The following is a 23484-nucleotide window of genomic DNA, read 5'->3' on the forward strand; positions in this document are numbered from 1 at the left end:
CATCTTTCGTTTCCTTTTCTGGAACTTTCTGTTTTACTTCATCTTTCTTTTCTGGAACTTTCTCCTTTGCTTCATCTTTCTTTTCCCTTTCTGGAACTTTCTTCGCTGCTTCATCTTTCTTTTCCATTACCGAAACTTTCTTTTCCACTACCTGAACTTTCTTTTCCTTTACCACAATTTTCTTCCCTTCATCTTTCTTTTCCTTTTCTGGAATTTTCTCTTTTGCTTCATCTTTCTTTTCCTTTTCCAGAAGTTTCTCCTTTACTTCATCTTTCTTTTCCTTTTCTGGAACTTTCAATTTTGTTTCATCTTTCTTTTCCTTTTCTGGAACTTTCTTCTTTGCTTCATCTTTCTTTTCCTTTTCTGGAACTTTCTTTTGTTTCATCTTTCTTTTCCTTTTCTGGAACTTTCATCTTTCTTTTCCTTTTCTGGAACTTTCTCTTGCCTCCTCATTTCCTTTTTTCTGAAATTTGCTCTTTTATTCATCTTTCTTTTCCTTTTCCAGAAGTTTCTCCTTCTTCATCTTTCTTTTCCTTTTCTGGAACTTTCAATTTTGTTTTTCATCTTTGCCCTTCTTTGTTCATCTTTTTCCTTTTCCTTTCTTTTGCTTCATCTTTCTTTTCCTTTTCTGGAACTTTCTCCTTTGCTTCATCTTTCTTTCCTTTTCTGGAACTTTCTCCTTTGCTTCATCTTTCTTTTCCTTTTCTGGAACTTTCTCCTTTGCTTCATCTTTCTTTTCCTTTTCTGGAACTTTCTCCTTTGCTTCATCTTTCTTTTCCTTTTCTGGAACTTTCTCCTTTGCTTCATCTTTCTTTTCCTTTTCTGAACTTTCTCCTTTGCGGAATTTTCTGGGAACTTTCTTTTGCTTCATCTTTCTTTTCCTTTCTGGAACTTTCTTTCTGCTTCAGAACTTTCTTTTCCTTTTTCATCTTTCTTTTCCTTTTCTGGAACTTTCTCCTTTGCTTCATCTTTCTTTTCCTTTTCTGGAACTTTCATGCTTTTCTTCTTTCTGGAACTTTCTGAAACTTTCTCCTTTGCTTCCTTCTTTTCTTTTCCTTGGAACTTTCTTTCTTTGCTTCATCTTTCTTTTCCTTTTCTTTCAGGGAACTTTCTTCTTTGGCTTCTTTGCTTCATCTTTCTTTTCCTTTTCTGGAACTTTCTCCTCTTTAACTTCCTTCTTTCTTTCTTTCTTTTCCTTTTCTGGAACTTTCTCCTTTGCTTCATCTTTCTTTCTTTTCTTTCTTTTTTCTGGAACTTTCTAACTTTCAGGAACTTTCTTTTGGGAACTTGCTTCATCTTTCTTTCCCTTTTCTGGAACTTTTCTTTGGAACTTTCTTTCTGAAACTTTTTTCTTCCCTTCATCTTTCTGAACTTTCTTTTCCTTTCCTAGAACTTTCTTCTTTATCTTTCAACTTTCTCCTTTGCTTCCTCTTTCTTTTCCTTTCCTGGAACTTTCTTCATCTTTCTTTTCCTTTTCTGGAACTTTCTTCTTTACTTCATCTTTCTTTTCCTTTTCTGGAACTTTCTCCTTTGCTTCCTCTTTCTTTTCCTTTCCTGGAACTTTCTTCTCTGCTTCAGCTTTCTTTTCCTTTCCTGGAATTGGCTTCTTTGCTTCATCTTTCTTTTCCTTTTCTGGAACTTTCTTCTTTACTTCATCTTTCTTTTCCTTTTCTGGAACTTTCTCCTTTGCTTCCTCTTTCTTTTCCTTTCCTGGAACTTTCTTCTCTGCTTCAGCTTTCTTTTCCTTTCCTGGAATTGGCTTCTTTGCTTCATCTTTCTTTTCCTTTTCTGGAACTTTCTTCTTTACTTCATCTTTCTTTTCCTTTTCTGGAACTTTCTTCTTTGCTTCATCTTTCTTTCCCTTTACTGTAACTTTCGTTTCATTTACCGTAACTTGTTTTTCCTTTGTCACAACTTTCTTTGGTTCAGTTTCCCTTTCCTTTCCTGGAACTGTCTTTGCTGCTTCTTTCTTTTCTTTTCCTGGAACTGTCTTCTCTATTTCTCTGGGTTTCCTTAATATTTTGGCCTTAACTTTCTTTGGTTCAGTTTCCCTTTCCTTTCCTGGAACTGTCTTTGCTGCTTCTTTCTTTTCTTTTCCTAGAACTGTCTTCTCTATTTCTCTGGGTTTCCTTACTATTTTTTCCTTAACTTTCTTTGGTTCAGTTTCCCTTTCTTTTCCTGGAACTGTCTTTGCTGCTTCTTTCTTTTCTTTTCCTGGAACTGTCTTCTCTATTTCTCTGGGTTTCCTTACTATTTTGGCCTTGTCACCTTCACCTGTTGGTTTTACTTCCCCAAGGTCTTTACCTTTTCCAAGAAACTTTTTCGTTTTTACTGCTTCGGTTCCACGTCGCTGTATTGTGCCTGTCAATCCAAAAGTTAAATTTTCTTTTCCTTCTACCTCTCTCTCCCCCAGAATTTTCTGTTTTCCCTTCTCAGCTGCTGTGACAGTTTTCAAACTTGCTGAGGTATTTCCAAGTGTTCCATCAATATCAATGGTCATAGTTTTATTTTCTACACTCTCAGACTTAGTACCTAAGTATTGAGGTGTCTGTTCTGGTTTTACACTACCGCTCACCTCAGCCTTCCTTAAAACCTCTCCGAGAATAGCGAAAGAGAGATTTTCAGAGGACTGTTCCTTTAATCCAAGTGAACGATTTAACCCACTGAATGGGAGAGAAGAGTTCATACCGAAGATATCTTCAATTCCCTTCGTGGTTTCCATGTCCTCTACTGTTTCAGGAGACTGGAAGTAAAAGAATTTTATGTACTCCAAGCATGTACCTAATTTCACACACAAACAATATATGTAAATATTCCCATCTTTTTTACTACATTTAACTACTTATAGCTGCTTCATATTGCTCTACTGGTCAATTGTACATCCTAAGGCACACTAAGTGGGCTCCTAACAACTGTTCTAGACAAACGTTGGTGTAGGAAGAATTCGGTCCATGTGACCCTCCACCAAACAACTGTCCTACTAGGGGGCCCTTCTTGTGAGAATGGTTAAATATTACTTAACCTAACCAAACTGACAGACATCTAGCCAACTTAGGGAACCATTCTTGTGAAGGGAATGGTTACATGTTACCTAACCTAACCAAACTGGCAGATATCTACTAGGGGGGGGGGGCCCTGTACCTCCTTGTTTGTTAAGATGTTTCAAGGCAAAATCCTTATGCACAGGATCAAGGGTTAAAAGCACAAGTAACGGTAAATGTTTAAAGTACTATATACACAAAAACTACATACTGAATTTATAGTGTTGTTAAAGACTTATAATAGTATACTGCACCATTGGCCTCCACAGTATGCTCCCTCCTCCCTCACTAGTATTTCCTGGCCACATTATGTCATGGTCACGTTGACTGCTAGTCTGTTTTAACTCTAATGATTCATATTATACTCCACGACCGCAAAACATGAGTGGGTAGCTGGTTAGCTATCCCTAAAAGAAGAGCGTTTTTCCCCATCGACGTTTATACTCATGATCCCTCTCTAAGCCCAGCCTTTGTGAAGACAGTTATCACTACGTTCTTATTCCACTTTCTACTGGCAAGCTCAATCTTGAATTAGTTTGTGTAAATCAACTTTAGTAATTCGCCAGACCTTTGTCAACTAAGGGTCATCCTTGAATGAGGAACAGTTGGTTTGTTTGTAATTTCTGTCACTGCGTGAGTAGCGATCGCTGGCAACTCAGGGGTATATAACCACGGGCGAGACGGGAGATCATCCCGTAACACCGTCCAACTTTGCTTCCCAGATTCCAGGGTGTCCTCGTTTGAAAACCCACCGGTTGCCTGGAGCCGGTGGATAACTAGCAGGGAGCAATATTTGGGCGATGTCGTTGATTCGACATGATTAACTTACTACAAATCAACATCGTGGGGCTGGACCCCAGACGCTCGCCACGTGTCGGAGTACAACCGACCACAACAGCGGTCGGCAGTGTTACAGGCGCCAGTGTTATACCCTTGGACATGCCTTGGAGTTATATGGCCCACAGTGTTGTTGTATATGTTTGGGGATAATTAACTGGAAATAATTATCCCATGTTGGGTAGTGGACCCATGTATGAGTTGGTTTCAGTAATAACATGTTGTGTGTTGTGAGTGCATCTCATATGTACTACCAACAGTTAGTAAGGGAACCATATGTAAGTTGGTCATGTATGCAATGAAATGTATCACCAGTAATGTGGGTGAAGTAGGTACCCACTTGGATTGGCAGTTAAGAGAAGCCAAGGAGTTGTCATGTAATTATATGTAATGTAATGTAACACCAGTAAGGTTGTGTGCAGTAAGAGTACAGTGTCTGAGTAATTTGCAGTTGAGTAGAGTCGAGGAGTTACACCTTGGAGTTGTCGATTAATAATATATTTTTCCCCACTTTGATTCCATATTAATAAACCTGTTCTTAGATTATTTTAGGAGTATTCATTTCTCCCACAGTAGTTCACCGTTATTTCCGTCCAAGTGACCCCTGATATCAGAATTACAGTACCCATGTGTCCTAGACCCTCGTTATGCTACCAAAAAGAACTGAGGTTATGTAGTAACCATGGAACTGAAGTAAGTAGAAAGAACAATTGGAAGACCTAAGACAGAGTAGAGAGAAGAAACCTCCGCCCTTACAATTATACATAAACATACTGTAATTGTTTTGGCCTGGGACTGTTAAAGAAATGGTCAGAATTCCTTATTCTCACACTGACCAACCTGTTAACTTTATGGTGTGTTCGCTACATTATACAAGAACACGTCATTTGTCCTAGCTCAAGTGTACCATCAGTAATAACTTCTTTACCTTACATTCCTAGGAACTTTCATAAAACAAAAACTTTCAATTTTAATTGTAGATAATATTATTTACATCATTTTTAAACTCTACAGATCCTGCAGGTCAGGTCAAATTTTAGACAACTATAAAATCAAATCTTTCACACATCACCTTTGGGTTACACAATTTCTTAAACATGTGACTGCCAATTTCTATCATAATAAAAATGAGAAAGTTCGATTATCTCACTGCTATGAAATTACCAGATAACCCTACACGACCTGCACAAATATAATGTAACAAAATTCCTGAATATTAGCACTACTCCCATATTAAAAAGTATCTAACGCCAACTTTATTAATTTCGGAAGCGACACCACACACAAGGGGTTAACGTGAATACGTAAAATTTTGAATGACAGCCTCATATTAACTAAAGATCACAGCCTCATGTTAACTATAGATCACAGTATTGGGAAATTTAAAGATAACATAAATGATATTAATCAAGACATTGAAGACCCTTTCCCGACCACCCCAAGTCAAGTGATGAACATCGGCAAAGAAGTTAACACTTCCACCCTCCACATTTTTCTCCACGGATTTGTGCAATTCACGAGCCGACCTGGATGCCCCAAAAAAAAAATCACTCTTGATCCAACTATATGGCTCATTATCAAAATTTGGAATAATCCACTTAAATAAAGTCACTTAATAATAAGAACAATTCATCTCTGACAACACCCACTACAGCACTAGTAGGTATAACCTGTAATATTCTGTTATTTGATCACTAACATGAAATATGATAGATACATTGGAAAATTCAGTTATTGGAGTGGACTATTTACTGGAATTTATTCCTAAAAGATTAATTATTTGCTTATTATAAAGGACATCATTAATTTATGGTAAGATTGCCGTCAGATTAACAATATTTTGAAGCTGAACCGAATTCACATTAAATTGCAGGGTTATTTGTAAAATTCCCAGGCTTTTCCAGCCCCAAATAAAATCCCCTGCATTTCCCAGACCAGTAAACACCCTGTCTAAATACGTAGTATCCTTAATTATTTCAAAGGTCAGATCTATAACCAGTATGTAACGTTTTACGTATGAAATTTGAAGAAAATCCTAGGTATATCCCCAAGTGCTGAAACGCAAGGTGTTAGATCAGGCATATTTTTGACGAGGCACATCATAGGGGGTTAGATAAGGGCATTGTGGGAGGTATTACAAGTGTATGGGGTGGCAGGAAGGCTATTAAATGCAGTAAAAGCACTCTATGAAAACAGCAGGGCAACAGTAAGAATTAATGGGAAAGTGAAACATCTGAAATAAACGTGGGTGTTCAATATAGACATAGATGTGAACTACTGTACTATACACTGGTGATAAGCTTTCTTACAGGACTGCACACAACTGAAATACTGATTACAAGGAAGCCACTGTTCAGCTTAGCTAATGAGTGCTTACTGTTTATGGTTGGGCTCTGCAGAGCCTCCGATTCTAATGTACAAATTATGCATTAAACGGGCCGAGGAGAGCCAAGTTGCCACTGCCAATCTCTCTTCCTTTCCAATTGTACTTAAATGAATTCTTTAAAACTTTTAACTGAAAAAGTAGAATAGTTTTCCCTAGCATTAAGATGGCCTTGTCAGTGATATTTGGAAAGGAGGAAAAAGTATAAATGAATACTAAATCATCCTGACTGTAAAGTTTATGATTAATTGACATGGTCACAATAGCGTGGTTAGTCCGTTCAACACCCATTTATTCACATTATGCTAAACCACCCACAAAACACGTGAAACTTTGATTCCACCACGAGACGTTCGTTCCCCCCCCCCCCTCCAGGGCGTCATAGTCCTCCGTTTTCTCTTTTGTGGACAACCTCAGGGACTCTGGTATTTCTTAATACCGCATTTGGTGTTCGGAAATTTGAAATTGGGAGTGAATGATTTTATTGTACAGTCAATAATGTACAGTATACCTACCGTGAGAGAAAACATTTTAGGTGTATTGAGTATATGTTGAAGGTATCATGAATCTTTCTGTGTAGAGTATATCGTGTTAAGAGATGTTATGTTTTGAGTATTCATCTGCCAGCTGTAATAAGTATTGTTTCGTTTGTACTATGCGATAGCAATTAAAAACAGAAGTCATTTATTTTTGTTCTATGAACATCAGAGAATCCAATGAGAGAATATAGAAATTGTTTTCAGTCTTACTTTTATCCTCTTCACCACTGATCGGCTCGTTAGCCGCTTGGGCAATCGGTCACGTCTCTGATTACTTTTCCTTTACCCTCTTCACCAAATGATCGGCTCGTTAGCCGCTTGGGCGATCAGTCACGTCTCTTTTACGCACTGTTGGCAAGTACTGGACATGCACAGGCTCCTGAATGTACCTGAACCTGCTCCAGTGTTGGTCAAGTCTTGTCTTGTCTTGAAAGAACTCACACTCGGTGCCGTCACAACACTTTCTGGTATTATAGTAAGTAGATAGGCTGCTGAAGTGTAAATAGAATTTCTAATTATCGCTGGAATATATTGGAAAATCTCACTTATCTCGTTGCGTAGCTCCGCCCACAGTACACTGCCATTCTTAGTACTTGAAGTCAGTTTAATTCTTGTCTTTGAAAGCTCAGTCACTGCTTAGTTTAAAAAGTTAACCTTAGAAAATGTTCACACGTCGACGGGTCGGAGTTGTGAAACGTTGGCTGGCAGAGGAGCAAGGCAGACCTCACTGGCTCACTCTCCAGCCTGACTCCATTCTGTACACAGGTAATGTCCAGTACTGCATGTACAATATACCCAGTAATATTAAGTGAATTTACTTAGTTGCTTTGTTTGTATATGCCCGTGATCCAGTAACGTAACTTTGATGTGTTTTAAGTGAAGTTTTCATGCCCCTTCAGCTTATTAAAACGTTAAGAGAAAAAGTGTCAACACTCACACTCCAGCCTTTGACTCTATTCTGTACACAGGGGCCAGATACACCAAGGGTGGTCGTGTAGGCCGGGACGACAGACACACTAGTTTTGGGAGATGGATGAAGGCCAGTAAGATTGGATAGCATCGTGAACACGGTTATGGGGCGAGCCGAGATCTCACGCACAGCCAGCCGCTGAGAGGAGTTGGCCAGGATGTGTTCGCTGTCCACTTGTTGATCTCAAGAGAGAGGTAAACCCAACCAGCTAGTAGCAGTGTGTTGTGAATGAGTCCACCTCTAAGTACAGATTACTTTGGGTGTGTTATTCGTCCGAGTATTCACGTGCGTAGTCTACTCAATTGTATGGGTGTCTGGAGCCAGCAAGTGTATGAGGGTCGCCACTTTTTCTTGGCAAATGTAACCAAGCTAACTCTAGGAGGTATTAGTTGTGGTATGACTAAGATTCCTGTTTGTGATCAAGAGCTACAATGCTCAGGTAACCTGTACTGTTGGTGGTCGAGTGTTGTGTGTTTTTGAAGGTACACCAAGTAATGGTGTATGTTGAAAGATGTATTGTACATAGTTGAAAAGTATCTGAGTGGAGCCATGGAGTTGATCCTGGTAGATGTGTATGACTGCAAGTAGTCGAAAGTCTAGCATTATTTTAATAAACCATTTTTTATTGTATGTTAGGGGTATTATTCTCCTACAGTGTCCACCTTTATTCCTTTCCGTATCTTAGTACCAATATTACCCAACCCTCGAGCCATGCTACCACAGGTCAGAGGTAAAGCAGTGTCCTGAGAAGTAAGGTAACTAAGACCTAGCTAACATGGAATAAAGTAAGAAATTGAGATAAATAGGCTAAGGATTGGAGAGTTAAGAAGTTAAGACAGAAGGAAAAGTAGTTTTTTAAAGTAGTGGGACAGAGAAAAGAAATTAAAGTAAAATGTTATAGGAAGAAGATCCTCTATATTGAGGACAGGTTCCCCTATATATTGGTGGAGTCACCTATAAAATGTTGACAGGTTCTCTCTTCCCCATACAAGTAGTGACAGACTGTCATTCTCCCTCCCCCTACATAATACAGTAGAATACTAAAAAGTGCTAAAATATTAACTTATCAAAACCAGCAAAATAGCATTAAAACTATAAAAAAGCCAACCCTGATAAACAAAGAACAAAACACCTCTGCCTCTGCTCCTAAAAACAATGTGTCCATAGTGTACTGTATTCTCACCTTGTTTTTGGTTAATCTATGGATTTCATTGCAGCCTTTCCTACAAGCTTTATCCTCAACTGGAGACGAATCGAACTGCTGCGCACATCCTGTGGATAAATGAAAAGCATCTTAGGTTCACTCTACTGCCCAATGTACACACACCAAAAATTTCTCAAACACCTGGGCACAATGGATGTGAGAATGAACAGAATGGGGCTTGTCATCTCAGAATGATTTCAGATTCTTCATTCATTTTTCAGATTGCATAGTACTTACAGTGTTGGAGAAGTTTTTGGTGAGTGTACCAATGACACTACCGGCTAATATTGACGACCAACCCGCCAACGTTATTTGTGTTGGTGTCTATTTTCTTGCTATATTTTTATCAATGAGTTCTGATATGATAATCATTTCTTAAGAAAATGATTCATTTGATAGATAAATAATCAGACACCTAATTGCGCACTACTTTGTCTTCTCGGCAGTGATGCCGTAGCCCGAATGTAAACAGCCAATCATATTAATGCTCCAATTGACACCAGTGTACATCTATAAGCCACATGATCCGGGCAGTTGCTATAAAAAAAAAAAAAAAAAAATCTTTGATTAGCTTGGTGAGGTCTTCTAACAGCACTTCTGCTGCTTGATTTTCTTTTTAACTAAAGTTAATTTTGAAATAATCACCTTTTATCATATTTGCCAAAATTATGAGTGTCCGATATAAAGCATAGTGAAATTGCGATGTTTTTAAAACACCTTTTTTTGACAAATCAGCGGCGGGTGTCATCAATAATTGCTGCACCAACAACTGAATTATAACAAGACACCAAACACAGGTTTATGTAATACAGTACAAATATTTTTCATAACTTAAAATTAATAATACATTTCACACAATCAATTCTCCTTCAGCACACTTTTGTCAAGTGTTTCCATTACCATTCATTCCTGGCACAACAATATATCCCTACAAGACCTCCACTTCCTCATCAAAATCAATCTATCTCTCATACTTGTACTGTACTGATAAACTGGTCATAACTGAAATCAACCATGTTGCTTAACCTTATCAAGGCAGATCCAGGGGGTCCTGACCCCACTTTTCACCAGAAAATTCCAATACGTTTTCTTTAAAGCACAATAAAAACAGACGTTCAGCATTTCTTTCGAAAAATTATAAATTTCTGAAGTGTTTTCTTTACAGATTTTACAAATACTGTATGTGGATGACAAAATTAATTTACAAAGTTCTGTAAAAAGTTCCCTGAATAGTTGAAGCTGCTTGTAACATAACTACCTATAAATCATTAATAAAACTTCAAATGTCACTTATTAGTACACTATTTATCATTTCTCCAAAGAAATACAGTACTGTACTGTAAATGCATTATCCATAAAAGCTCTTAAAACTATAAGAAAACCATCTTCTGTACCTGTATATCTATTAATAAAATTCACAGTTCATCAATCCAAGACCATTTTTGTAAATTAATGACACAGGCTGTTTCTTGAGCTTTGTACAGTCCTAAATACTGTATGCTATTTTCGACCAATTACTGTACTGTAGTCTCTTCATTGTGGACCATTAATACAAGCTATCTCATGTAGCCAAATGACTGGCTGTCGGCCATGGTGTAGAGATCAGTCACTATAGTGTACTTATAACACTTAACTACAAGTGACTGGCTGTGGGCCAGTGTTGAGTCAGTTACTAAACAACACTTAAACTCTCCTTTACTTGTCTGGCATTATGAGAATATAATATTGCCTGTCTGTCTACACTCTCTAGAGCAGTGGTTCTCAACCTTGTTTGCCCCATGCACCCCTTTCACCATATGTCAGAATGTCATTCCCCCCTCCTTTCCAAGATTGTCTGCCTCAAAAAGTGCATTCCAAATAATATGCATATAATACTGAAAATCCTTTATTTTTTCCATATTAGTATCAGTTTTCCTCCCCCTGAAAACCTGAGGGGGGGAAATTCCCCCCCGGTTGAGAACCCCTGCAGCCTAGAGGAACGAAAACATGTGATTAGTCCCCTAAAACCGTCATATAAATAAGTCATAAAAATAAAAAATGGGATGAAAGGTTTTCCCTGAGTGTTAACATGTAGCCTGACGAAGAAATCACCTTACTACTTTACTCAAAGGTTACATACAGTATTTAAATTCTTAACAAAGCCTATGAGAAATTCGGTGTTCAGTTAAATCACACCACACCAACCAAGTATGTAATTAATTTAACTTACCATAATTACACACCAGTCTGGGAGAATCTTGACTGTCACTATCATAATCTGGGATGTCATATCCATCATCTAGGTTGCTACTGCCATGATCTAGGTTGTCACTGATGATCCCACGTTCAAATCCCTTACAGCCATACAAACAAGCGTCCAATTTGTCCCCCTGCAATCAGAATAAAGAGTTATGACATGAGCTTAAAACTGTATTAACTATCAAAATGTCTTCGAACGTTGAACGATTGTACTATACATTTAGGCTAGGTTAAATAGGTTCATGTTATCTCAGATTAATGATACAATGTAACAATGGCTAGTCTTGTAATTACACACACGAAAAATACAAAAACTGCAATTCCCACATTTGAGTTGAGGTTTACTCAAGGTAAGAAAGTTGTCTTCGATACTGGGTATAACATTCGGAGAATATACTGCAGATGGCAAGAAAGGTTAAGTATTACCTTAATACTAACTACGAAGGAAACAAAATTTGGGTACGAGGTAACAGAAATTATTACCTTGTTCTACAGTAATATGGAACGTTGTTTGAACCTCCTCTAATACTTAATTACTGCTAAATGAACTTAGTAACTAATCATCACCGTCTCAATATAATTTTTATCACGGTTAAATACTGACTCAACTGTTTAATTTACTTACTGGTGTGCCAGTAGACTAAGTGACCTACAACTATTACTATTTCACCCAAGTCTCACATCTTCAGTTTTTTGACACAAGGACTGTATTGACCTCTCTTCTCGTAAGACAATAGTACCTTGGTGCGCATGAGACAACAGTAACTTATAGTAAACATAATAGTTACATACAGTGAACATGACTTTGTGAACTTAAAACTGACCGCCAGTGCGTAACAGAAACGTAACCGATCGCCCAAGCGGCTAACGAGCCGATCAGTGAAGAAAAAAGAGTTAAGTCAGGTTTTAAATAGCCTACACTCGGTGCCATGCCCTTCCTCAAAACGCTGTAGCAGATTGTTCAAAGTTCACAACTCTCACTCCCAAAAAGTTTGCCCTGACAATTTTCTGAACGTATGGCTGCTTCTACTTTAAGCTGTGACCTCTACTGGGGCGGGTATCCGCCAGCTATGAACACTCGACTAGGTAATGCCCGCCTATAGTATAAGCTAGGCAGTTGCAGGCGTGCTAATCTCTGGGTAAATGAGGTGCCGTAGTGCAGGCTGTTGACAAGTACTCCAGACGGGGAAGCACCTCGCCTCTCAAGAGCGTTGCTAGAGACGGACCATGTAGGTAGGTGTGTGAAAGACCTTCTTTATAAGACACACGGGTCTAGTTGCTTGATTCACCTTCTTCTCACAATGATCTGAAAACATTAGTTCGTTGTCAACATACACACAAGGCTCTTTAACACAGTTGGACTCCGTTAATGCCCTTCTTCGTCCTGCTGGGATAATTGATGCGAGTCATAACTTTCATAAAACCTTTAGATGCATCATTGAATCTTTAAGTCATTCCATTCAATTGACCACTCCTGAAGCCGATAGATTTTGTAGATCTTCAGAGCCCGTTACAAAAATAATAGTAACTTAAAACAAACATAATAACATAAGTATAAGAATACATTACAAAATTAACTCACTTCATCAACCATTTTACCACATATTAGTTGACAAGCACCAAGTCCACCGGATCCATCTCTTGTTTCATCACCATGCGCCTCACTGAAGATCTGTGCTGATACACCACCAGTAGTAACCAGGAATAAGAGCACGAGGGACCACATCATCCTAAATGGTGAAGCGTGGACCATGAGTCTCTCTTTCCCCTTCATGCTTCCTTCCTTATGTCCAAGACGCCGTGCCCAGTATTCTTCCGCCTGCAACAGTCATTTTCAAACTAAAATAATACTATTCCCCTTTATTTTAATTCTTAATATTATTTAAAGTCATCTAGCAATATTGTAAGTATTTGGGGTTCATTATTTGGCCTTAGTTATCCGCCTTGTGTGAAAAGCTGCAGGAACTAGTTTTTATCACTGCCTAAAGTTAATGAGATTTCTCTATATTTTAAATAACGCATTTTTTGCTGATATAATTATTACAATTTATTGGCCTAGGGTTCATTATTTTAATTGTAAACAATTTTTTTACGTACAAATAGGATATTGTTTACTGTTCTGCATCAAAACTCTAAAATTTGTTCTTGGGATTAGTACACCAGGGAGGGGTTAGAAAATCATGGAGGGGACTAGAGTACTGTCTATGTACATTTTTTAAATACCTGCACTGTCTATATACTTACCTACGCTTAGTAAGACACACCAATGCCAGAAGCAACTAAAAAAAAATGATGGAAAGGTTAAGCGAGGCGGTTAGAATAGTTAAGTATGATATGGTCCAAAATGTATGAAGGGAAGCCATATTGCTTTGATTTCTGCCGTCATTTTTATTTTTACTATATCGTTATACATTAACTTGAAAGTAAAACTGAGTTCTTAATTAGTATACAGGACATTTTTTTTCTCTAAAGGTTTAAATCGTCAGGGGAATTTAAAATCAGTAAAAAGTATGTTAACCCGTCTCACTGTGCTCATTCTTCCTCCATCCTAATAAAATCCGAGGAAGAATTTCAAAGCTAAACATCCATTGCAGAAAACGTTAATGCCAACAAGAACAGCAACAAATTCATAAGCGATAGCCTGACTACTACTGAAGGACTTTCACACCGAACTAAAGCTGTAATTAAAATCTACAAGTACAGGTATAATGAAATAACTCAGGTGACGTGCCAACCCAAATCACAGTCCAGTTACAGAAAATTTAATCTCATAAAATGTCCAACTAAAAGTTCAATAAGAAATTTAAATACACAACCACTATTCCTCAACAAAAATCATTCAGGAACCCCTATGACAAGCAGCAACTAGGACAAAATAACCCATTTAATTTCTCTTTTTTCTTATATGAATAAATTTTTTACTGGCACATCCAACCGTATTTGAGAAAGCATATTTAAACAAAGCTCAAGTCTACTGGTAGGCCTAAGGCAATCAATGACTTACCCAAAGGAAGAAAGTAGTGTAACAGATGATCCCAAGGTCAGAAATAGAGCATCCTAACCTGGTGGTACAGAAGTAATACATACATCTCCTCAGCCTGGGTCAGATGCGAGACACCATTCAACATTGCAGGTTTTCTCTGGGTACAACAGTCGACAATAAAGGATAGGTCCTAACAAAGAACAGACCAACCACTCAAAAGGCTGGTGAGTGAAATGGTAAATTAATAATTATATTGTATACTACCTTTAAAGAAGTGGTGCAGCAGATGAGTGGACACAGCACTCTTGCCCATTTCAAAGATATGCGTCTCACCCGGGAGCCTTCAGTTGACCCAGCTGTGGATGGGTACCACACTTCAGTTTGTTAGTGAACACAGTCTGGTGCCACACTGCACTGCTCCATACAGGCCAAGGAATAATTAGATATTCCTTGATACAGGCAGTCAAGTCGGACCTTCACACAGCCACCGTTCAACTGCTTCCCTCTCTACTCAGTGAATCCATTCAAATGAATAACAAAATTTCTGGGTTTAATTCTCTACCCCGTAGCGTTAAAATACCAGTGAAAACTTAACTGCCATTTAACCCTCAACGTGTTAAAACTTACTCCGAAGAAGTTTAATTTATGGAACATTTCGTATAGTTTTTCCGGCGTTCAATATCCAGATTCATGGTTCGTGAGTCCTCAAAAGCTCTCCAACGGGCACCGAAACAACCAAACAGCCGTTTACATAATATGTAAACGCTTGTTATTATACTGTACACTAATAACTAATTTACAGTAATTCAAACAACAACCATGGATTGAAATATAAATTATAAGTGCACCTGGCAGGCTTTTTAAATACAGTATAGGCCACTGTATATCAAACTTATAAAGTATAAACTGTTATATAGACAGTTGCAAATGAAAGTATTATAGAAGCAAGAGATAATAAAAGCCAAGAATAAGATGAAAAAGTGTCAAAATAACCACAAATTGCTGTATCTTATTTTTTCGCCCCTCCTAGGGACCGTTGTGGGTCGATGACCTGACCTGTGCCCCTGTGCCGGGATGGACTATTCCCCGTAAAATTGCTTTTTGTGCAGACGACACCACCGAGTAATGCCGACAGACATGTAAACACAGCATCGGTATTATTGCAGTTTCACTCCCAAGATTGTCGGAGTGGAGCCCCCCCCCCCTCCATTCCAACTAAAATAAAATCAGATTCAGATTTGCCCCCAAGGGGGCTAGTTTATTGGGCACCCCCTTACATCCTGTGCAAGGTGAAGCGCAGAAGCGTTTACAGCGCCCAACAGGGAAGTATGAAAAGTTCATACTTGCCTTTATGACTCGTACATTAAGGGCGTAAAAGCCTGAAGGGTCATAGGTTCTGTCAAGTTACATAAAGTGAGAGAATGATGAGTGTGTGGGGGCAAAGTTCCCGGTACATTTTATCTGTTTATGGCAAAGAGTGGCAGGTCCCTAGTGCCAGGCCTGTGACTAGGAGGAGGGATATCTGGTCTGGGAGGGAAGAGGTGTTGGTAACGGCTGGGGACCTGTAGGAGGAGGTCTTAGGGCAAGTGAGGATGTAGTGAGAGAGGGTGTGAGAGTCGGGTCTAAAATAAAATAAAAAATCTCTGACGGAAATGAAGGTAAAGATCAAGGTAAAATTATCGTTTCGGGGATCCAGTGATTTTTAATATATATATATATATATATATATATATATATATATATATATATATATATATATATATATATATATATATATATATATATATATATATATATATATATATATATATATACTGTATATATATATTGGAGTCAGTAGATTAGACGATTCCAAGACACTTTTTCTAGGTCATTTTCCCGCTCATGATTAAGAGAAAATCGAAAAAAAAAATCGAAAATCTTATTTTTTGTCTCTATTTTTTTTTAAGTTAAAATTATGTTTTTCCGATGTTTTTTTTTATGTTTTGAATGAATCTGACCTTCATTTCTACTACTGATCACACCAAACCTAACAAAACCTAACCTAACCTCCTCATCATCCACCATCTGGAGCCAATGATAAACAAATAAAATAATTTTCGATGGCTCCAGATGTGCACTGTATAAAACTGTTCCTTTATAGTGACACTTTATAATTACATTTCTGTTTTTTCGACTTCTGGATGGCACTTTGCCTTCCACAGTACCAAAGTTTTTGTCAGCTTGATAGTTACAGGGCTGGTTACAAATAGTGCACTTAACCTGTTCCTGGAGAAATTTCAATGCCCCGCTGTCCTTACCGTAATGCTCAACGTGAAATCTTGCAATTGCTTTGAAGTAATCTACATCACAGCCATTGGCAATGGCCCATTGCACAAGGGAGACATCTTGAAAATAAATTCAAATTCAAGGGGGTTGCAGCCAGGGGCTCTATACCGAGCTGTGATTGGTTGATCCAAAATCATACCACTTATGAATGTGTCAGATTCTTGCAAAGAACAACTGTGCATGTGTCAGACTCTAGCACATGCATAATTTAGCCGAATTACCAACGTACGAACACAGATGAGCTCTCTGGGATGGTATTAACATAACCACAACTCTGAAAAAATCTTTGATTTTCCTAAAAATTTGGCAATTTTCTTTGCAATTATTAATGAACGGGGAAGATGCCATAGAAGAAAAGTGTCTTAGAATTGCCTAAACTATTGATTAAAAAAAAAAAAAAAATTACTGTATTAAAAATCGTTGGATCCCCGAAACGATAATAATACCGACACCTTTAGCTAATTCATGTACTATGCATGAAAAATAGCTAGAAAGCATTGATAATGGTAGTACACAACAGAACTCTGACAAAAATATTTATATAAAATCAGTCACTGCGGTACATTAAAGATTTTCATTGGTGGCTGTACTGTGAACACAGATTTTAAGTGACAGCTTGCTGGAAAAGTTATATAAGCTTGTTCCTATCAGACAAATGAAAGAAATACCCAAGGAACAGTACTGTTATCTTCCCATTTGTGGGTCTTTCTTCACAGTTGGAAATATACATATATACTATACAGTACTTGTAGTGGTCAGTTTTTTCTCCGTTTCTTAAAAATTAACCGATGTAGCAATAATGCACAACAAAAATCCTCTCACCAAACTTTTTTACTGTAAGTGATAATATATTTGTTTTAATTTTCAAGAAACTAGTTACAACTCTGTGCTGAAATTTCTAGAGAACCTGCACCGAGTTATATCAATGAGGAGTCTACAAATAAACACTGGCATGTTTTTATGTATATTTATTGAACTGTAAAAACAACTTGCAAAAATCTATATGTAGTAGAGGAGTCTAAACATAAATACTAGCATTTTTTATAATAGATATATAATTTATTTTAACTTTGTAAAACCAAGTTACAAATTCGTCATATTTAATATTATTGAAAATCCTGCCATATCAACGAGGAGTCTAAAAATAAACACCGATATAATTTTTTATATATAAATTTATTCATGTGTAAAAACAAGTTGCAACTCTGTAATATTAAACATTACTGCAAGTAACTGCCACAAGACAATCCAATACATGTGTACATGGTCATTTGATTAATTTTCTGTAGCTACCTGGGGGTTTGTTGTTAAGAAACACATCATATAAATTTTTAAGTTGATGTTTGAAATATGGTTATGGTAATTAAAGAGAAAGCTGCCTCACAGTCATAGATGGTTCCATACTGTACAAACACCTTGATAGCTTAATTTTTAACTGATGTTTGTTTCTTAGATAAACTAATCCAAACCTTTGTCTCGTCATAAACCTTCAAAATTCATCCTTGTCTTGTTGTCAGCCTGAAATTCTGTCATGTTGAGAGCAAAAGAGCTGCACCTTGAGCTGTATTAAGGGGGATGAGTGGAGACTTAAGTTGTCAAACATGTCATCATCAGGTCAGGCCTAGGGTCACAGTGGCTTTGCTTCAGGTACTGTAACTGATGTAACTACACTGACATTATCAGGTCACATAAACAACCCCTATTTTCCCATTACCTGACGTAAAAATGACCACATTAATCTCCTGGCCATAATTTTTGGACCCAATTTAACTAGACATGAACTGCTACTGTCACGACCATTGTAAAGCCCCAGGGTTGCATGGCTGATGATAACTATTCATACGCTGTACTGTACCAACTTTATTTTCAAATGTAATTTTATATACTTACTGGACAGTATTTACATAATTTATTTTACAAAAATTTGCCTAAACAAAGAAGATACTGGACCCTTTTTTTGTCTCAGTGACAATGATTTTTTTAAGAAAGTGAAGGTTACAATGATGGACACTATTGTCTCTTACCATTCTATTGTTAATTTCAAAAGACTCACTTTTTTAAATTCTTGCAACATTGAATCAGACAAACATGTACACAAGATTGAGTATTTTTATTTATTTTTATAAACGGTCCCTGTGCTCCACTCACTGATCACCTGGTGAGGGATTATAAGGACTATTTCATACCAGTCAGATCATCATTGGCCAGAGGTAGTTTGAAGAAATCATACCACAGTATTGTACACAAAGACTCCTCGTGGTATGATTCTGCTATTGTCTCCCTACACAAGCAGTGTACAAAAGCCAAGTAAAAATGGCATCTGCAAAGAACTGTTTTTCTTGACCAGAATACTTGTTTATCTGCAAGACTGTTGTTTTGTAATTTTGTCCCCACAAAGCAGAAAATTTTACACACTAAATAGTTTCAGGTGAAAATAATCAGCAGTGTTCTGTCTTTCTCTGTCTCAGATCCTAATCGTGTCTCTAATTTCTCTTCCTTCTTGGCCTACAAAATTTCAATTACCGGGTATCAGAAATGAGCTTGACAGCACCTCTTTAAAGTACAATTTTCATAAGAATTCATTCAACACTTTACCTATCCAGGACTCTTCCATGTTTCCATTCAGTTAAGAGTGAATCATGTCCTTGGCTAAATATGTTATATAAATTATATATCAATTGTAGATTTGAGGAGGGTAATTTTATTTAGTCTGAGGAGTAGACCTTGATTACCGGTAACCAAAATGCAAAAATTTGGCAGAGAGAATAATGCAAATTAACTTTTGGTTTCTAACTTATCTATTCAATCAAAAATTATATCCAATAATGTTTCACTTGAACAGTTCTCTCCTGTACTGAAGTGAAATAGGGTGATTCCCTTGGTTCAGAAAGCTGGGAAATCCACCAATCTGACAGGCAATCTGTCTTAACAGTGCATGACTTCTGAGGTAATGTGCTGAGAGAGCCAAAAACAAGTACAGTACTGTAAAATTAAAGAAAATTAGGATAATGGGGACAAAATTGCCTGAAGTAGAATATATTGTACGTGGGTCACTTTACTGACTCCAAAGAGGCAATTTGTCTCAGTATGAAACATGAGACTATTGGCCGTATTCAAGATCGTGGAGGCATTGGATATCCCTATAGGGAGTCATGACCATAGGTAATGCCTATGCCATTGGTGTGTTATAGATCACTCAAATCATGCACCTTAATCCAGGGCTGCTATCATGTGGAAAGCAAGGTCTTTTAGACTGTTAGGATGCTTATATCTCTGTTAATACCAATTTGCACAAGAAATATCAGAAGAAAATCCACTCAGAATTAAATTATACATAAGAATCTGTTGTCATCCTAACCTAACTATTACTGAAACTATAAAAAGTTAATTGGTAATACTTTAGATAAGATGTGTGGATTAATGAGCAACATTAGAAAACTTCTTCCTTTTTTTGAAGGACATCCCAAAGTAATGTTGAGGAATCAATTTTCACCAAAAAAGAAAATCGAATGTAACCCAAGGAGCTAAACCAAACAGCTCTCGTATATCAGAACACAGTACTAAACTGCATTACGACTGTTCAAACCTAACTTAACATCACGGTTATGTAGCCACAAGCCTGCCCAGCCCAGAGTAAGAAGCCACTTCCAATTCAATTAAGTGAAGCAGACTGTCCGTCCTGGTGAAAAAGATAAATTTTGGTTCATTCATTTTGGAAGCTTACAAACTCAGCACGTATCCTGGTGTACTAAAGTAATGATGATTCATTTTGAATCTTTCAGGCCCAAGGAAATTCACATTATTTTCCCAAATAGAAGTCTAGTACAGTACTATTAAATTGCACCTTAAAAAATAGGCATTGTCTTTAAGGATACCCTGTACTTCACAATCTTGAATATGGCCGTATGATGTGATTACAGCCGGCATTATTTAGTTGCCTGTGTCTATAAGAAAACATAAGTCTTGAATGCAAAATATGTCTGTTGTTTTTAATTACTGTAATTTCTAACGAGACTTCACTGGAACATTTTTCTAGCTAACTTAATTGATAGTAACACAATTGTGATCATGTATGACCTTTAAGGGTTGTGGTAGCTGAGTGGATATAGCACTTGTCTATACAGTATTCTAAGAGTCACTGTTATGATCCCAGTCCATCCAGCTGTAAATGGGTACCTAACCATACAGCTGGGGGAAGTGAGGGCAGTTGAGTATGCTGTCAACCATGCTGATTCCTTGTGTGCTGAAGGCTTCGTTTACATTGTGAAGTATCCACACTGTCCCTAATGGGCTGTCAGGGCTATGAGACCCACTTTCACTTTTCACCAATAGTGAAAGGTCATTAGTATGATTCCTATTAAATACTGTATAGGTAGAAAACACAGATGCCAGGCTTTTTTGCATATTTCTTTTATTGTTAATTTTAATCTTATTGACTTAAGAGTGGTTGGTTCTACAGCTGAGTGGATCCAGCACACGAGGCAACCCTAGCCCAGCCAGCTGTGAAGAGGCACAGCACAGTACAGTACAGTACAGTACAGTACTAGGTTTACTGTCTGGGAAGTGATGGCCATGCTACTTCCTTACAGTATGTACCAAAATATGTCATAGTATTATGTGTGGTGTATCCACAATAGTATCTTTAATGTAACACATATGGACCCGCTTCATGTATTTTGTCTATACAGGTAATCATAAGATCATAAATTCAACCTATCTACCAATTTTCAATGAGGTGTCTCAGTACACATGGAGTTTGGGAATCTGTGATGTGTATGTGCCAAAATTGATCTCCTCGTCAACTTTGGTAAAATTATTGCACATTATTATTTAACGAGCCCCAGCTGGGGAAGATTATGTCATCTTCATATATAAATCAGATTTTATTATCTTAAGCTATGGTTTGTAGTTTAGTGCACCTGTTAAACAGTATTTAGTAGAAAGAGGTGAGCAGGTTAACAAATTATTATGTTATTACTACACAGGGTCTCAGTAAGGTAATAGACAGCAAATTCTGTTTTATAGTAAATCATACTTATGGATGGAGGTTTAGTACACCTATTCCTCCACCACATACAGTATATAGAACCCAAACATGATATATGAAGGTAAGGATAAATAATACCTGGCACAGTATACTGGTGTGAAGAGAGAGACTGTAGAGAGAGTGTGCAGGTTCTTATATGATTGGGAAGGACAGAAGGAAATAAAATAAGAAATCATAAATAGTAGGGATATAGGTAGTGTAAAGACAATAACTATTTCGTGCATAGCTGAAAGCACAATATTCCACTGTGAAAGCTAGAGTGACTGGCTACAATTCCTGTATACACAGCATGAGACAGCAAGAACATAGTTTACTGGTAGATTAACATGTATGGTGCATTAGGTGTACTCAAGAGTGTACTGTATGTCTTATGAGAGAAGAATCACCTCCAGTCATCAAAACTATCTTTACAACATTCACAGTGAAGCCTAACTGTTGCTCTGCCAGGCATCTTACATCAACACTAATAATAAGTAAATTTGCTTTATGAATATGGTTTGCTTCCAACTAGTTTAAAAAAAAATTAACTGACAGCTCATAACCCTGAAGCTACCAGTAGGAAGTTTAAAATTGACAAAGTTTACTTGACCTGAATTTTTCTGTGAGCATGTCGTTTGATGTGTTTCAATAATTGTACTTTTCTTGTTATTACAGTATAATATTTGCAGACTCAATATCACCAATATATAAACTCAGACTTTTTGTCCATATATGAATGTAAATATTAAGAATTACATCCACCTTGCAAAATTCTTGAGGCCTCTTAAGTTGGAAGGAGACATTGTACTTACTACAAAACATCATCTTCAGTCAGTTCTCCTTGGACTTGGCCACAGCCCTGCTACATGCCTAGGTGGTTTTAAATTTACCTTCACCTCCAGACACTCAATATCTGGCATCTGTATATTTTAGTGACTCCACTCAGCCTAATGTTAACAATGTCCAGACATATCCCTCCTCCTAGTCACAGGCCTGGCACTAGGGACCTGCCACTCTTTGCCATAAACAGATGAAATGTACCGGGAACTTTCCTCCCACACACTCATCATTCTCTCACTTTATGTAACTTGACAGAACCTATGACCCTTCAGGCTTTTACGCCCATAATGTACGAGTCATAAAGGCAAGTATGAACTTTTCATACTTCCCTGTTGGGCGCTGTAAATGCTTTTGCGCTTCACCTTGCACAGGATGTAAGCGGGTGCCCAATAAACTAGCCCCCTCGGGGGCAAATCTGAATCTGAATGTCCAGACACAGCTGACAGTAATGCTCTTAAGGATAAAATATCCTCACATTAAGGCATTTAAAATAGGAATGCTAGCATATCTTAAGTTCTGTGTGTGGGAGATGTTCCTTCTCATATTTCATAAATGCAGAGATTTAAAAATTTTCATACATGAGCAAAATAACAAAGTTTATACAGGTTCTGTGGGTCTGCAATAAAAACTTTGGTCACTGAATATAGCTGTCAATGAAAAGTGATGAATTTTGATGAATAAATATTTTGTAATCATAAAAAAACCTTAATTTTATCAAGATTCTGACTTAAAATTAAGATTTGTCATTGGGTGTTTTAGATTATAAATAATATCCTAATAAGCCATACCTATTTCCCTTCATTAAGGGTGTAGTAGCTGTGTGGATACAGTGCTTGCCTGTCCTTAGGTTCATTAATGCACACCCACTCCACTCACCTGTGAATGGGTAAAGATTGAGTATAGTGCCAGCCACACTACCACCTTGTGTGATGAGAAGGGAATTAATTAGTCTACAGTGTGCTACTGTATATCCATAATGCCCTTAATGGGGTGTCAGGCCTATGAGACCTACTACCAGATACATTATCTTCTTTACTGTTTCCCACATGTCTCTAACCTGAGCCTTTAGTGATTTCAACAGGTATCTATCCTAAG

General features: G+C 37.4%; 1 protein-coding gene across 1 annotated transcript; it reads right to left on the bottom strand.

The window, feature by feature from the left end:
- Window positions 1-1099: 1099 nt before the first annotated feature.
- LOC121871315 (DNA ligase 1-like) lies at window positions 1100-23438 on the bottom strand. Its single transcript, XM_042373535.1, has 8 exons — window positions 23178-23438; window positions 14460-14551; window positions 12795-13031; window positions 11184-11343; window positions 8954-9042; window positions 1808-2743; window positions 1496-1627; window positions 1100-1258 (listed from the first exon to the last, which is right to left on the bottom strand). The coding sequence occupies exons 3-8, from the start codon at window positions 12984-12986 to the stop codon at window positions 1100-1102; spliced, it is 1668 nt and encodes a 555-aa protein (XP_042229469.1). The 5' UTR covers window positions 12987-13031; window positions 14460-14551; window positions 23178-23438.
- Window positions 23439-23484: the final 46 nt, after the last annotated feature.

This window comes from Homarus americanus, unplaced genomic scaffold (genome assembly GCF_018991925.1).
Source record: "Homarus americanus isolate GMGI-L3 unplaced genomic scaffold, GMGI_Hamer_2.0 scaffold45698, whole genome shotgun sequence".
Taxonomy (NCBI): Eukaryota; Metazoa; Arthropoda; class Malacostraca; order Decapoda; family Nephropidae; genus Homarus; species Homarus americanus.

Bases quoted from the DNA above. Each gene is read 5' to 3' on its own strand.
- LOC121871315 (XM_042373535.1), bottom strand. From the start codon at position 12,986: ATGAAGGGGAAAGAGAGACTCATGGTCCACGCTTCACCATTTAGGATG. The intron at 2,744-8,953 runs GTGAGAATACAG...TTTTACTTCCAG, and splicing joins ATAGATTAACCAAAAACAAG to TCTCCTGAAACAGTAGAGGA. The intron at 1,259-1,495 runs GTAAAGAAGAAA...CCTGAAAGTTAG, and splicing joins AAAAGGAAAAGAAAGATGAA to AAAGTTCCAGAAAAAAGAAA.